Source organism: Micropterus salmoides, unplaced genomic scaffold (genome assembly GCF_014851395.1).
Source record: "Micropterus salmoides isolate LMB-PRFRI ecotype aquatic unplaced genomic scaffold, ASM1485139v1 Ms_hic_scaffold_11, whole genome shotgun sequence".
NCBI lineage: Eukaryota > Metazoa > Chordata > Actinopteri > Centrarchiformes > Centrarchidae > Micropterus > Micropterus salmoides.
In genome coordinates, this window is record NW_024040152.1 from 22,411,620 (window position 1) to 22,424,143 (window position 12,524).

Below are 12,524 nucleotides of genomic sequence, written 5' to 3' on the forward strand. Positions count from 1 at the left end.
CAGTTCAGAAAGATGACTTGAGTATGGCTATATCTTAATGTACCCATTGTGACCTTCACATGACAATCATCATCAATCAGACCTTACTGGTAGCTAACAAACATGTATAAAGTAGAATTGGACACATAGTTTCCGAACCAGGTCTGTTCTATGTTCCTCAGTACCTGAAGTGCTCACTTAAGGGCTTATACCACAAAGTACCAGAGGTAAAAAGGTTCAAACATGTTTTCACCAGTATTTTCCACAAGTATCTATATGGCCAAAAACCACACACATCATTTCAAGTGCATCTGCCTCATGTAGCACGTATTTAGTGATAGTATTCTTTTGGTTTTTATTGTCGATTGTGTGATACACTGCTGATTTGGGTTGACATCGTGTATACTTTGGACATGCTTCTTTTGTTACCTGCCTGTATTGAAGTGCTTTGGTTGTGGCTTCTACACTGAGAAAAGTAGAGCATAATTATCAGAAGAGTAACTGCAAGAACTTAGAAATAACACATGGGCACATAATCAATCTACTATTCTTTTACGTTTTGAAACCATTCAAAAACACACGCACGCATTGTTTTACGCCACACACACACACACACACACACACACACACACACACACACACACACACACACACACACACACACACAGCAAGCTGATTTCAGTCACCAATCAAGCTCCATTTTCCAACCAAATTAATTCTTTCTAATTTAGAGCTTCCAGTGGTCAACCCCCTGTGGTGCACTGCAACTGAGCTGTGTTAGTGTGTGTGTGTGTGTGTGTGTGTGTGTGTGTGTGTGTGTGTGTGTGCGCGCGCGCGTGCGTGCGCGCGCACACACACACATATGCCTTTGTGTCTGTGTGTTAAGTAGGGAACATTCTACAATAGATCTTAATTGAGAAGACGGACTGCAATCAGCATATTCTTGCAGGAAATCATTAAATCATTTCTTCCTCTCCTCTCTTTTTCTTTCTGCTTCTTGTGGTGATTAGCATGGTAATGATAGCATCCTGATTATGTCCATCAGAAAAATCTGACATCTGCAGTCTCTACAGTTCTTTTACAGAGGAAATGAAACCTTCCAACACCCTCGATTAATGTGGTGTACTAACATGAACACAGAATGTCAGTCTTGCTGTTCTTGGTAAAAGGGTAGGAGCTGAGACGAAAAAGATGTTTCAAAGTCCTGTGATGCTACTCAGAAATCCAGCTTTCACCACCCTTTTCAGTACCTTAAACTGAAATTATAAACATTCATTATCCGTCTATGGCGACCTTGATATCACTTTGTCCATATTTCTCAATATGATACAATGTACAACATTTAACAGATAACAGGAATTTAGCCTTGTGTGCTGTCAGAAACATCCCCTTGATTCGAGCTGCAGAGGTTCTTTACTTAATTAAAGTCAAGAATCTTGTAGTGTGAACAAACCCTTGTGTTAAACACATCCTTTGGGGTGTGAAAACATTTATATGTAAGTATATGGAACAAGAAATACAGCTTTCTCTCTTCATTTCTCAGTGTGTTTGTTCTTTCACTTTGTCACTTCGTCTGATAATCATTCTGAGTATGTGATGGCAGATCTTCCTTACATTAAACTTGCTTTCTGCATACTGTATTGTAGAAATCCCATGCATTATGGCCAGCACGTACTGTAACCAAAGCATTTGTTTAATTCAGTGAAAACCGAAAGGTACCTAGTGGACTTCTTATTTCTTTTTCTTTTTCCCCCCTCACCATTTTGATCTGAGATGTGGGCACGGATGATTCAGTAAAAGTTTTTGACATGAAGAACCCCTACTGATGCATCTTTGAGGCTTTTGACTTTGAATCTAGTGGGTACAAGATGGATTCTCTGAGCTGCTTTTCTATTATTTTCCCAGTTCAAAAAAGAGGAATAGAAAATAGGAGAGGCAGTCTATGGTAGAAGGTCTGCAGCGAAGAGAGTGCAGAAAGAGGCAAGAATGTTAATAGAACCTTAATTTATTAAAAGCTTGCAGCTAACATTCTTCAGAGCTGTCCGTGAGAGTTTTTTTCTTCTTTCTTCTTATGTTATGTATTATTTGCATTGAATAAACCTTATTGTCATATTAAAATACTTACAGAGTTTGCATTTCTGGCCTTAGATGGCTATTGGACACCACTTGTACAGAATCTCTGCCCTTTTGTCCTATGCACTAATTGCTAATTAACAATTTAGTCAATCAACAGAAAACTACTATTTTTAAGAGATGATTAATCATCTTAGTATTAAGAAACAATAGCAGCATCATCTGCAGCTTTACCAACATGGGGATTTTCTCATTTCCTTTGCTCCATATTGATACATTAGATATACAGAAATACCTATGAAAAATCTAACCCTTTATTTCATTTTATTTCTTGTTCCCCCCTTTGTCTCTCTCTGTTCCCTGTGTTTCATTAGGAGATGGCTAAGATATTGAATCACCCACGTGTCTATGCGTTCCTTCATGTTCCTGTGCAGTCGGCCTCAGACAGCGTCCTGATGGACATGAAGAGAGAGTATTGCATCGATGACTTCAAAAAAGTGGTGGACTTCCTCAAAGAGAGGTAAGACACAATACATAGTCCTAATGGACTGTGTTAAATGTTTTTCTTCTCTTACTTCTTTGACTTACATTTAAAAATGTGTATATGTGCATGTGTGTATGTTTGTGTGACTACATACACACTTTGAAATAGCAGAAACCCCCATCTCCATATGGACACACACACTCCCTTGACTCACTTGCTATGAACGATATTAAATTCATTAGCTAGACTTTTTTTAAATGTTCCACTTCAGATAATATGTATTCCAGCAGAGATATTACAAAATGTAATTATTCTTGCTGTCAGGTGGACGTTATGTCACCAGGTGTGACCTTTTTAAAAAATATTACAACACGGTTTCCTTTCATCTGCAAAAGAAGGGAAAAAAAGCTTTTCAATTCCAAAAGTTTTTGAATGACGACAGTGATGTGTTCTCTTCTAAATCCATCACCTTTGCTGCAGTCCTTCTCATTCATCAACACATACATCACTTTACAAGGTTAAACATTGTAAACACGGGACACATTCAAGGAGGACTGACAGCAGCACTGTTTCAATGTTTGAGCCTTGATTCCTGACACAATTCATGTTCAAGCTATGTTCTTCCAAACTAGACGCAATTAGCAGTGTTATTTAGAAGAAATATGCTTTGTTTGCAATGGAATAATTATGCATGTTTATGCAAGATGATAACCTGAAAAGTTAGCTATCCAATGTATGCTTTTCTCAGTTGAATTATGTTGATCTGGTTCCCATGTAAAAATCTTAGATATTAATATATGTATGTTCACATACAAGTCTTTTGATTTTGCAGATTAAATAAATTTTGTTAACAGAGTGTGCTCTAAGCGGATGAGAGCCATGTAATGAGGCAATCAATAGATTTCATGTAACTGCCTCATGTAGGTCAACGGTCAGGCCATAGGCTTAAATATAAAATATAAATCTGGATGAACAAGACTTTTATTCAGGTCATCGTACATCTGTCTACATTTTAAGCTTTCTGTTTTTAACTATATGGACAATTCATAAAACCACTCTCCACATACAGCCTGAAGTGCTGGTGTGTGGTATTTCTGCATCAGCTACTGTGTGAGTCAGTATGTTTCTTTAGATGCGATTCTTTCTTTCTTTCTTTCTTTTTCTGACATCACCTCTCCCTTCACTCACTTCTCCCATCCATCCTTCCCCATCTCCCCTTTATTTTCCCCTCTGGCACTGTGTGGAAACCCAACCAACCTGAACACAAGCTATTAGTTTCAAATCTGTCTCTGTTCTATCTTTGACTTAATGCTTTTCTGTCAACCCCTCATTTGGGTATTAGTTTAAAAGTGTATGTAATTTTTTAAACATCAGAATGATCACCCTGCCCTCTTAACTGCTGTATTACAATCTACGCTGGCTGAGACACTATCTCAATACTTCCTTATTCAGAAACGCTTTTGTTTCCTATTCATGAAGGTTTTTTTTTTGTTGTTGTTAAGTTTGTGTTATGTTACTGATGAGTTTCACCATCTATCAAAACAAGAAACCCTTTTTCTTTTGGAAGAACAGCAGTGGTCTACGTTGTTTATGGTAGATACAATAATATCTTGAAATGAATGGGAAATGATGAATACTTTTGGAAATGTTACATATAGCTAAGAGTATTTTGCTTGGATTATATGCTTAAGAGTTAAATAATCCTATTTTTCTCTTTAGATTTAATGTACAGTGGTTTCTTGTTTCTCATTGACTTCTGGTTTTAGTATCCTGGCAGTTGTTTTTTCTCTTTGTCTATCTGTCATCTGTCGTCTATCTGTCTGTTTTTCATTTTGAGGTCTTTGACTTTTCTGTGTACGTGTGTGCAAGGGTCCAAACTTGAAATTGGAGTCTTGCCTGTCAGCACTCAAGTATATATTTTAGCATTGAAAGCTTCTGATTGGGCGCAGTGTGGGGCCATTTCTTCCACTTTAAATCTTCTCCTTTAAGTTCCCTTGGAAGGGGCCTTGAGTTGAGGAGTGATACCGCTGGGTTTGCTTTAACACTGACTCAGATGCTTATCTTTGTGTGTATGTGTTTGTGTGTGTGTGTGTGTGTGTGTGTGTGTGTGTTTACATAGCATTGCTTTTTAGGCAATTGTTTAGCCTGTAGTAGAGGTCTCTATCCCCAACTCCAGTTGTTTTTCTAGTGTTCTATGGAAATTCAAACTGTGGCACTGATCTGGCCAAAATCTTAATACACTGGTCATGGGAGACACAAAAAAACCGAGACACACTCAAGCTCACCACACACATGGTATCGCGTCATAAGATCTTGTTGATTTAAAGTGTCTGGCCACCCTTCTGTGTGTGTGTGTGTGTGTGTGTGTGTGTGGTTACTCAATTTCTGGCTTCTGTTACTTAAACACACTCTTTCAAACACACACATGGGTGATGTCAGTTGTGTGAAATCAATACCAGTACACATCTAGTGGTCTGACACATTTAGCTGCAGCAGTAATAGCTGGGGGGCAGTTCAGGGTCTGGGAGAGAGGCCAGGGCTTCGGACAAGACAAAAAACACACCCACTGTGTGTGCGTGCAAGTGTGTGTATTTATGTGAAATATGAACATATTTAAAAAATGCAGGACTGTACAGGACAACCACTACAGGGGACGTGGCCTTGAGGCTACGTAGTGTGTCACTGGTGGTAAGGAGACCCTAGCCAGAATGACCGAGAGACAGACTGCCCAGCGGTCAGTGCTGGCAATCAGAGGTAACCAGCCTTGAGCAGCTGCTGTCAGACTCTCCGTGTCTGCCGGAGCTTTGACAGTCACTAGACGCCTTCATATCCCTTTTGGTTTTTCAGTTTATCTGTGGAGGAGTGTCACTACCACTGGCGCCTAATTTTACGTCTGCTGAAAAACTGTGCACTCCGGATGTCTTTTTGCAACCAGAAAATCAACAGTACCGACCCATTCTGGCCACTAGCCTAAATACTAAAACTAACTAACTAACTAATGCTGAATCAAACAACTATTTAAAAAACACAAAGTTGAACTACAAGCTAAAGCTAACCTACATCTACTAAAATTGGAAAAATCTAACAACCTAACTGTCTAACTTAACCTACTGAAGACTGTGTTTGCAGACACACAACTATAAAATGTACACTAAAATCATTACAGTGGAGTCTAACTCCTCAGTTACTATACTCAATCCACTTTTCAATCGACTCTGTCCACAGCCCTTAGAGTCGGGAGATGTTGGTTTTATATGAGGGAGAGGAGAGGGGGTGGTTGGTTGTGGTTGGACAAAATTCGCCACCATATATATACCTCACGTGCCAACAGATCAGACAAGATTCAGTTTCAACCAATAGTGGGCAGTTGCGCAATATGTAGAATTCAAATACGTTGCACTAAAATGTAATTTGGATCTGAAACTATCAGATCACTACTAAATACCCATAAACAGTGTTTTTGTTTTTGTTTTTTTTGCTAAAATGTGGTTTGGGGGTTTAGTTACTCTTTAAAGCACCTAGTCCTAAGATATGTGTCTTGATGACAAAGAGAGATAAAGAGATTGAGGTAGGGAGAGACAAGGCATGTTAAACTTGGTATTTACAACATAATTGTTAATCAAAACTAATTGCATCCCCAACTTTTCCTTGATTGATAATGGTGTGTAGAAACTGACCCTTTTTTTAAACATATGTCCAGCCATTTGTCTTTCACTAAACTTCTGATTAATCTTTTCTTCTGCTATTCTCTCTTTTACAGAAAGCCAATAACTTTTTGTGTTTAGCCACAGGCTACATTGGCCTCTTTCTTTTGTTGTTTTTTCTTGTTCTCTTTCAAACACTTAAAAGAAGGCCCCACAGCATGCTGTCTTTGTGTGTGTTTGTGTATGTAAGAGTCATAAAGTGTTTTCACTGATTCACTCTACTTTTCACGCTGGTGCACTCATGCAATCCAGAACAACTCAAGGTGAAAGGCGAAGCCCTGCGTGTGTGTGTGTGTGTGTGTGTGTGTGTGTGTGTGTGTGTGTGGTCGGACTCACAGGTGACTGTTAATGTGGATTCTCACAATTAGTCTTTTGTTGAGCCACATGAAGTTCACCTCAAATAATGTGGCAGACAGCAACCTTGTCCAGGTATGTGTGAGTACAGAGCTTATCTGAGTGACACACACACAGTAGATGAATGTATTTCTCTTTACAAACAGCTTAATGCCACCAACACTGCAGAGGTCATGAGGGGTCAAACCCCCTTGGCCTTCCTTATCAGAAAAAAAAAACACACACATGCATATCCAGACACACATCAGACCTCCCTCCTTGATATCCTTGACGGCTGAGGATCTTGAACTCCATTATGAACTTCAGGAACGTTACTTGAGTTATTTTTGAAAGGAAGCTGATATGACTATTTTTTGGTCACAGACTTCATGGCCACAGAATCATGAAGCAGTAAATATCACTGTCGCTAAAATAAAAGCTTCAGATATTCTGGAAAGGATTACAGCACGAAAAAGCTCCATCTGTAGAACATTGCCGCAAGTTTCCAGCAGGGGAAAGTAAAAAAAATAAAAATACACTGTAAGTTCTGCTAATTAAGTATATATTTGCAATTTCCCCAGAAACTAACCAAACACTGTTCTCTGGGGACAAAGGCATAAAAAAGTCAATTTTTCACACGATGACCGTGCGACAGCTTGTTCAGGCAGTCTGATTTGTTTCACACTTAAACATGTATCGAGTTTAAAGGTCTCTTGAAGGTTGAATGCCCAAATCACTGGAAGTTCATTCACACATATCAAATCTAATGACAAATCAGGGCTTTTCTGACCCTTATTGAAATGTGTGTAGATTAACTTGTTGAAGAAAATCAATTCTGCGTTGGTTACGATTGTGGTTATTATAAACGACAGACTCGTTTGTTCATACTGTGGATTTAGAGAAGAATGAAAACACCACTGGAGCACAAAATGCTGTTGGTTTGATGGATTAAGTTTAACTCAGGCATATTCCATGTTCAAACATTATTGACCTCTCCGAGCGTTGTTTTTAGAATACTAATCTGCTACTGTCTGTTCATTCTTTCGTTGCAGGTTTTTCATTCCTCCATGCCAGGTTCATAAGTAATTTTTCCAAGTTGTTATAACTGAATTGTTTTCTGCCATGCATAATTGGCACAATCAGAATAATTATTTCATTAAATTAGTTAATTTGTCCTCGTCTGCCAACACAGACCCTCCTTTTGTACACCCTTTTCTCTCAGCTTCTATCAATTAAAATCACATAATGAAGTACAGGCTTTATATAATGATGTATGGAGAAAATCCTGTCATGGTGGAATAAGGCTGTTACAGAGTGAGGGAACATGGTCAGACGGTTTTCCACTGTTGTTTCGTAGTTTGCCATAATATCTGGGCCGATTTTCCATCAACTGCTCTTAAGGATTAAGTGTCTTTGATTCAGAGGGGCCAGAGATGAAATGCCTGCAAAAGAATGGTTATGCATCTGTGGGTTGGGGTTTGGGGGTGTGTGTGTGTGTGTGTGTATGTCCGTGTGTATGCAGAGCAGAATCTGGCAGTACTAGCCTTGATGTTTCCCTCAGGATGGTAGGTTGGCTTTCCTGGAGGTTAAATAATGTTGTCAGGCTAAAACTAGAGAGCAAAGCAGCAGGTTATTGTTCAATTTATTATTGAAGTTTACTTCACATTGAGGGCATTCCCAGCTGCAACAGCTGTAGAGGTTTTACAGGTGTGGTCCCAAAGGAATGAGGATTTGGATAGGTCAATATGTGATTAATGTGTGAAACCAGTAGCTGACTGGTACAATGAACTTTGAACTACAGCGTGACCTATGGGAACCCAGCACTCTCCATTCAGTCTCCATTACAGCATTTGGTTACCAATCTGCTCTGTTTTGTTCCTTGGCTTAGTTGGTTTAAGCCATTCATTTATGAAACACATTTGGATGTGTTTTCGTGGGTTGTGTTCACCTCACATTCTGCTATAAATGAAATCCCTCTGACCTTGCTATTCCTCGAAGCAATACAGCTTTCTGTCCTCTCTGTCTTCCCTTTTAAATCTCAACCTGTTCACCACTGCTCAGTGTGCAAAAATAAGTGCAAAACACTTACAGCTGAACCTGATTTCATTTAATGATCTACAATTACTTGACATGTTTTAATTTTATATTGTCTAAATTGTTACAAAAATACTTCATAGAAAGTGCTATCAGATGAATATTCTCTCTTTTCTCTTGCCCAGGAAGAATTTTGTTCTAAAATTATGAGTGCATACACACAAAGGGCAACAGAGACAGGCATGTCTCTGGGTGGTCTCTGGATTTTTCCCCATTTTATTGAGCTATTTTTAAAGGCACTAGCTCTGATCTATAAAGTCAAGAGAATGTTTCATCACTTCATACATTTTTCAACATGCAGCTGGTCAAAACACTGTGATTCTTCATAATATTCATACCTTATTTTCACAAAACGGCAGATTCCAATTTGGCTCTTCACCCTAACTCTTTTTTTTAATTATAGGTCACCCCCAAAATGCCAAATGTATTTATGAGTCATATTGTTAATGAGATAACATAGCTGTGTCTCTGTTATGTAACATTTGGTTAGACAAATGCCAAAACCAATGTGCCCTTGGTCTAAACAAGATCTGACAAGCACACCAAAACAGTTTCAGAATAGCATGTTTTCATCTAACATGTGCAACCAAAATTACCTTTGTCTTCTACATTCCCACACGGAGTGATTAATAATAATTATTATAGTAATGGCAGCATTGAAAGTCATAAAGATAACACACAATATTGTATTCAGACCATACTAACCCAGCTGCACATTTTTAGACTCGTACAGATAACTCTAAAGGCTTATTAAATTATTTATAATTCTCACTGCATGAATTGAAGGTTATCATTATATTTATATTACTATGAGAATCAGACACATGCCCCCTTTAACATCATTGCTTGTGAACAGACTGTCATGTTGTCGCGAGTATGTTTTTTGTTGAGAGCTACTGAGGAAAAACAGTGTTAACGTAATTGTAACTTCACGATAACTATAACTGAATTAAAAGTTAATAGAACTAGTTTAAACAGAGACGTGGTCCTGAAAAAGTATTTTTTTTATTCTTCAGTTGATATTGAGGGCACCGTTAAGTGTTTAGAAGTCTGTTAAAATATCCTATGTGTTGGCAATGAGTGACGCTGTGACTGTTGATATAATGTGTTGATGATAAACGATTTTTGTGTGCGTGTCTCAGTCTCTCTTGAGTGTGGAGACTGTTTCTATCCAAACAAATGGCTCCAAGACAGTTGTGTTTGTGCGCTGTGTGTGTGTGTGGATATGTTAGTCATCGCTATTAGTCACAAGCAGTGACAGTGTTATATCAAACCTCCCTGGGTTAGGGCAGGACACATGGATCAGTAGCGTGACTGCACCATGTGTCTGCAGTGTGGAGCCAGTCTCTCGCTCTGTTTGTTGTTGAAGACATACCTTCATTAGTTTATACACACGCACTCATACACTTAAAGGTTTAAGGTATCAGCCAGGGCTAATGTTTCACTGGAATAGCAGGTGGGACGGGTGGCAGCTCCCTGAAGGCGTTGGGGGGGTGGAAAAGGAAAAGGAAAAAAACCAGAAAAACATATAAGACAAGTGAGGGAAAAATAGAGAAGGTTAAAAAAGAGGCGGGAGGAGAGAGCAGTGAGTGAGACGTTTGCCGCGATAACCTGCCTCACTGGCGGCACTTTTCACCCCTCCTTTCCCTCCAGCTGATGATTCAGCACGTAAAGTAAATGAACCAGTGAGGGCTTCTGTGTGTGTTTTGACTCTCGGTCTTTGATTTAAAACCCTTATTTAACCACGCAGCTAGAATAAGAACATGTAGCCCGCTTTAGTCATCGAAGACACAGGGAATGCCTCACACACGTACACATTCGCACGTGAGTGTTCTCAATTGGAGGACCCAGGTTTTCATATGTGTATTTTCCTTGAGGGCTCAGCAGATTTGAACGCATGAGCATCTGATTATAAGCTCGTGTTTGTCCGAGGAATTACTCGAAATGTCACTAGATACTTGCTCAGCTAGCTAACAGCTAACTTGAGGGGATTGAGAAAACATCTCTGTTGAAGTACAAAATCTGCATTTTTTTACAATATAACTAACATACAGTATTTTGGTTGAACAAATTTCACCTCTTTCACTGTGTTTGTTAGCGGCAAATTTAAAATGTATTTAAAACATGAATGCTTAAAGAGAGCTATGGGCATGCATTAAGTGGACTGACAGTTGCCTCAGCCTAAGCGCAGGGTTGTGCTAAAAAAGCTGTGGTTCATACGACCTGTTGGCCGACCATATTCGGAGTCAAAAGTGTTGATTGTTGTTTCGAATGGTCACATTGGAAGACGAAGTGATGTATGTATGTGTGTGTGTATGTATATATATATATGTGTGTGTGTGTGAAACTGTTTACCAACTCCATCAGAAGGTATGTGCTCAGTTTGGACAGCTGAGTGGCATGCTTAATGCACAATTAAAATCTGTTGGGCTCCTTATTTTCTCCAAAAAGTGCCTTTTTTCACTTCTTTTCAGAACAGTGTTTCTACATAAATCTCACATTTGGGTAGCCCAGCCTAGGGCTGACGCGGTGTTGGGGCTCAACCGCGCGGTATGCGGTATTATCGCATTTTTCATAAATGAAGTAATTTGGTGCTAGCTGCTGGGTGCTAGTCAACTCCTTTTTGTAGTTTGACCGTGTCTTTTTCAGACGTAGCTATATCATTACCGTCAGGGCATGTCTATCAAGTCAGTTTACATACTGCAGCAACGCACGCGCATGCCAGTGTGGAGCAGAATGGCTGTCCACAACTAACCACTGCGCTGTAGGAAAGTTATAACTAAATTTCCACAGAAAGCAACATGAAAACCAGCTGCAGGCTTCCGACACACTACGCTCCTTAGTTAGTGAGATTCAATTGAGGCTTACTGTCCACAGTTTCTCAGGAACACAACGTTAGTCCAACATCGCCGCGCGTGCTAGCCACATTAGCCGCGCAATATGCTAACGCCAAGTTAGCTAACCTTTTAAAATAAACAGTAAAACAACACAAAACACAGCAACACTTACAGCTTCAGAGTTTGAAGTCAGGTCACGTACAGCCCATGGCGATCCATCCTTGAACCGTTACAGAGCTTGTTACGGTTGTGGAACTTTTGAAGCACTCATTTATTAATTTTACACGCCCTGAAGTGTACAGTATGAGCATTGCGGTTGTTGCGGTGCTTGCCATCCTCACATTCAATTTTGCGGTTATCGCGACAGCCCTAGCCCAGCCCCCTCCCATACACTTACACATTCCAGAGGTCACCACCAGTTGCAACCTAACTGAAGGATAACTCTGGTGTGAGAAGTAAGTGTAAGAAGTTATCCCTTCCTTTTATTTATGTTAAAATCACAGATGTTATGGGAATACTATTTATCGGTTTGTTTATGCTGCTTGTCTTGATTATGTGTGTTTATATAAGTGATTTAATCCAGGAAGGAGTGAAAGAGGGAGGGAGCCTTCCTGCCTACATACCTGGCTGTGTGTGTCAATAAATCTAGCGTCGTGAATTGGCTCAGTTTAAACAACAGGAAACCAGCAGAGAGCAAGTCATTAACTTCACAATAAGCTGAAACTGAAGCGTGTGTGTGTGTGCGTGCGTGTGTGCATGTGTGCATGCACTTGAGAGAGAGAAACGGCTTGTGGATAATGAACCTTGGCAGTTCCTAACACATCCTTGTCTTATTGAAGCTTCCTTTGGATTATACGATATTTCCTTCCCACAAACCACAAACACAGACACACACACAGGATACATACAGCTCCACTATAATTACAGGAGTTAAGTTTTCCTTCATTAAGTTGTGTTAATTTATTGTTAGGCCTCACATACACAAATGCTAGTGCATCGGTTTTGTGTGTGTGTGTGTGT

The 12,524-nt window shown here is 39.5% G+C and overlaps 1 protein-coding gene across 2 annotated transcripts in view; it reads left to right on the plus strand.

Annotated features, from left to right (window-relative positions):
- Positions 1 to 12,524, plus strand: part of cdkal1 (CDK5 regulatory subunit associated protein 1-like 1) — a 287,599-nt gene that overhangs the window by 160,213 nt on the left and 114,862 nt on the right. For both annotated transcript variants that reach the window (XM_038711895.1, XM_038711896.1), the window contains one exon: positions 2,427 to 2,572. In XM_038711895.1, the coding sequence (XP_038567823.1) occupies positions 2,427 to 2,572 (146 nt within the window). The remainder of the gene's footprint in view (positions 1 to 2,426; positions 2,573 to 12,524) is intronic.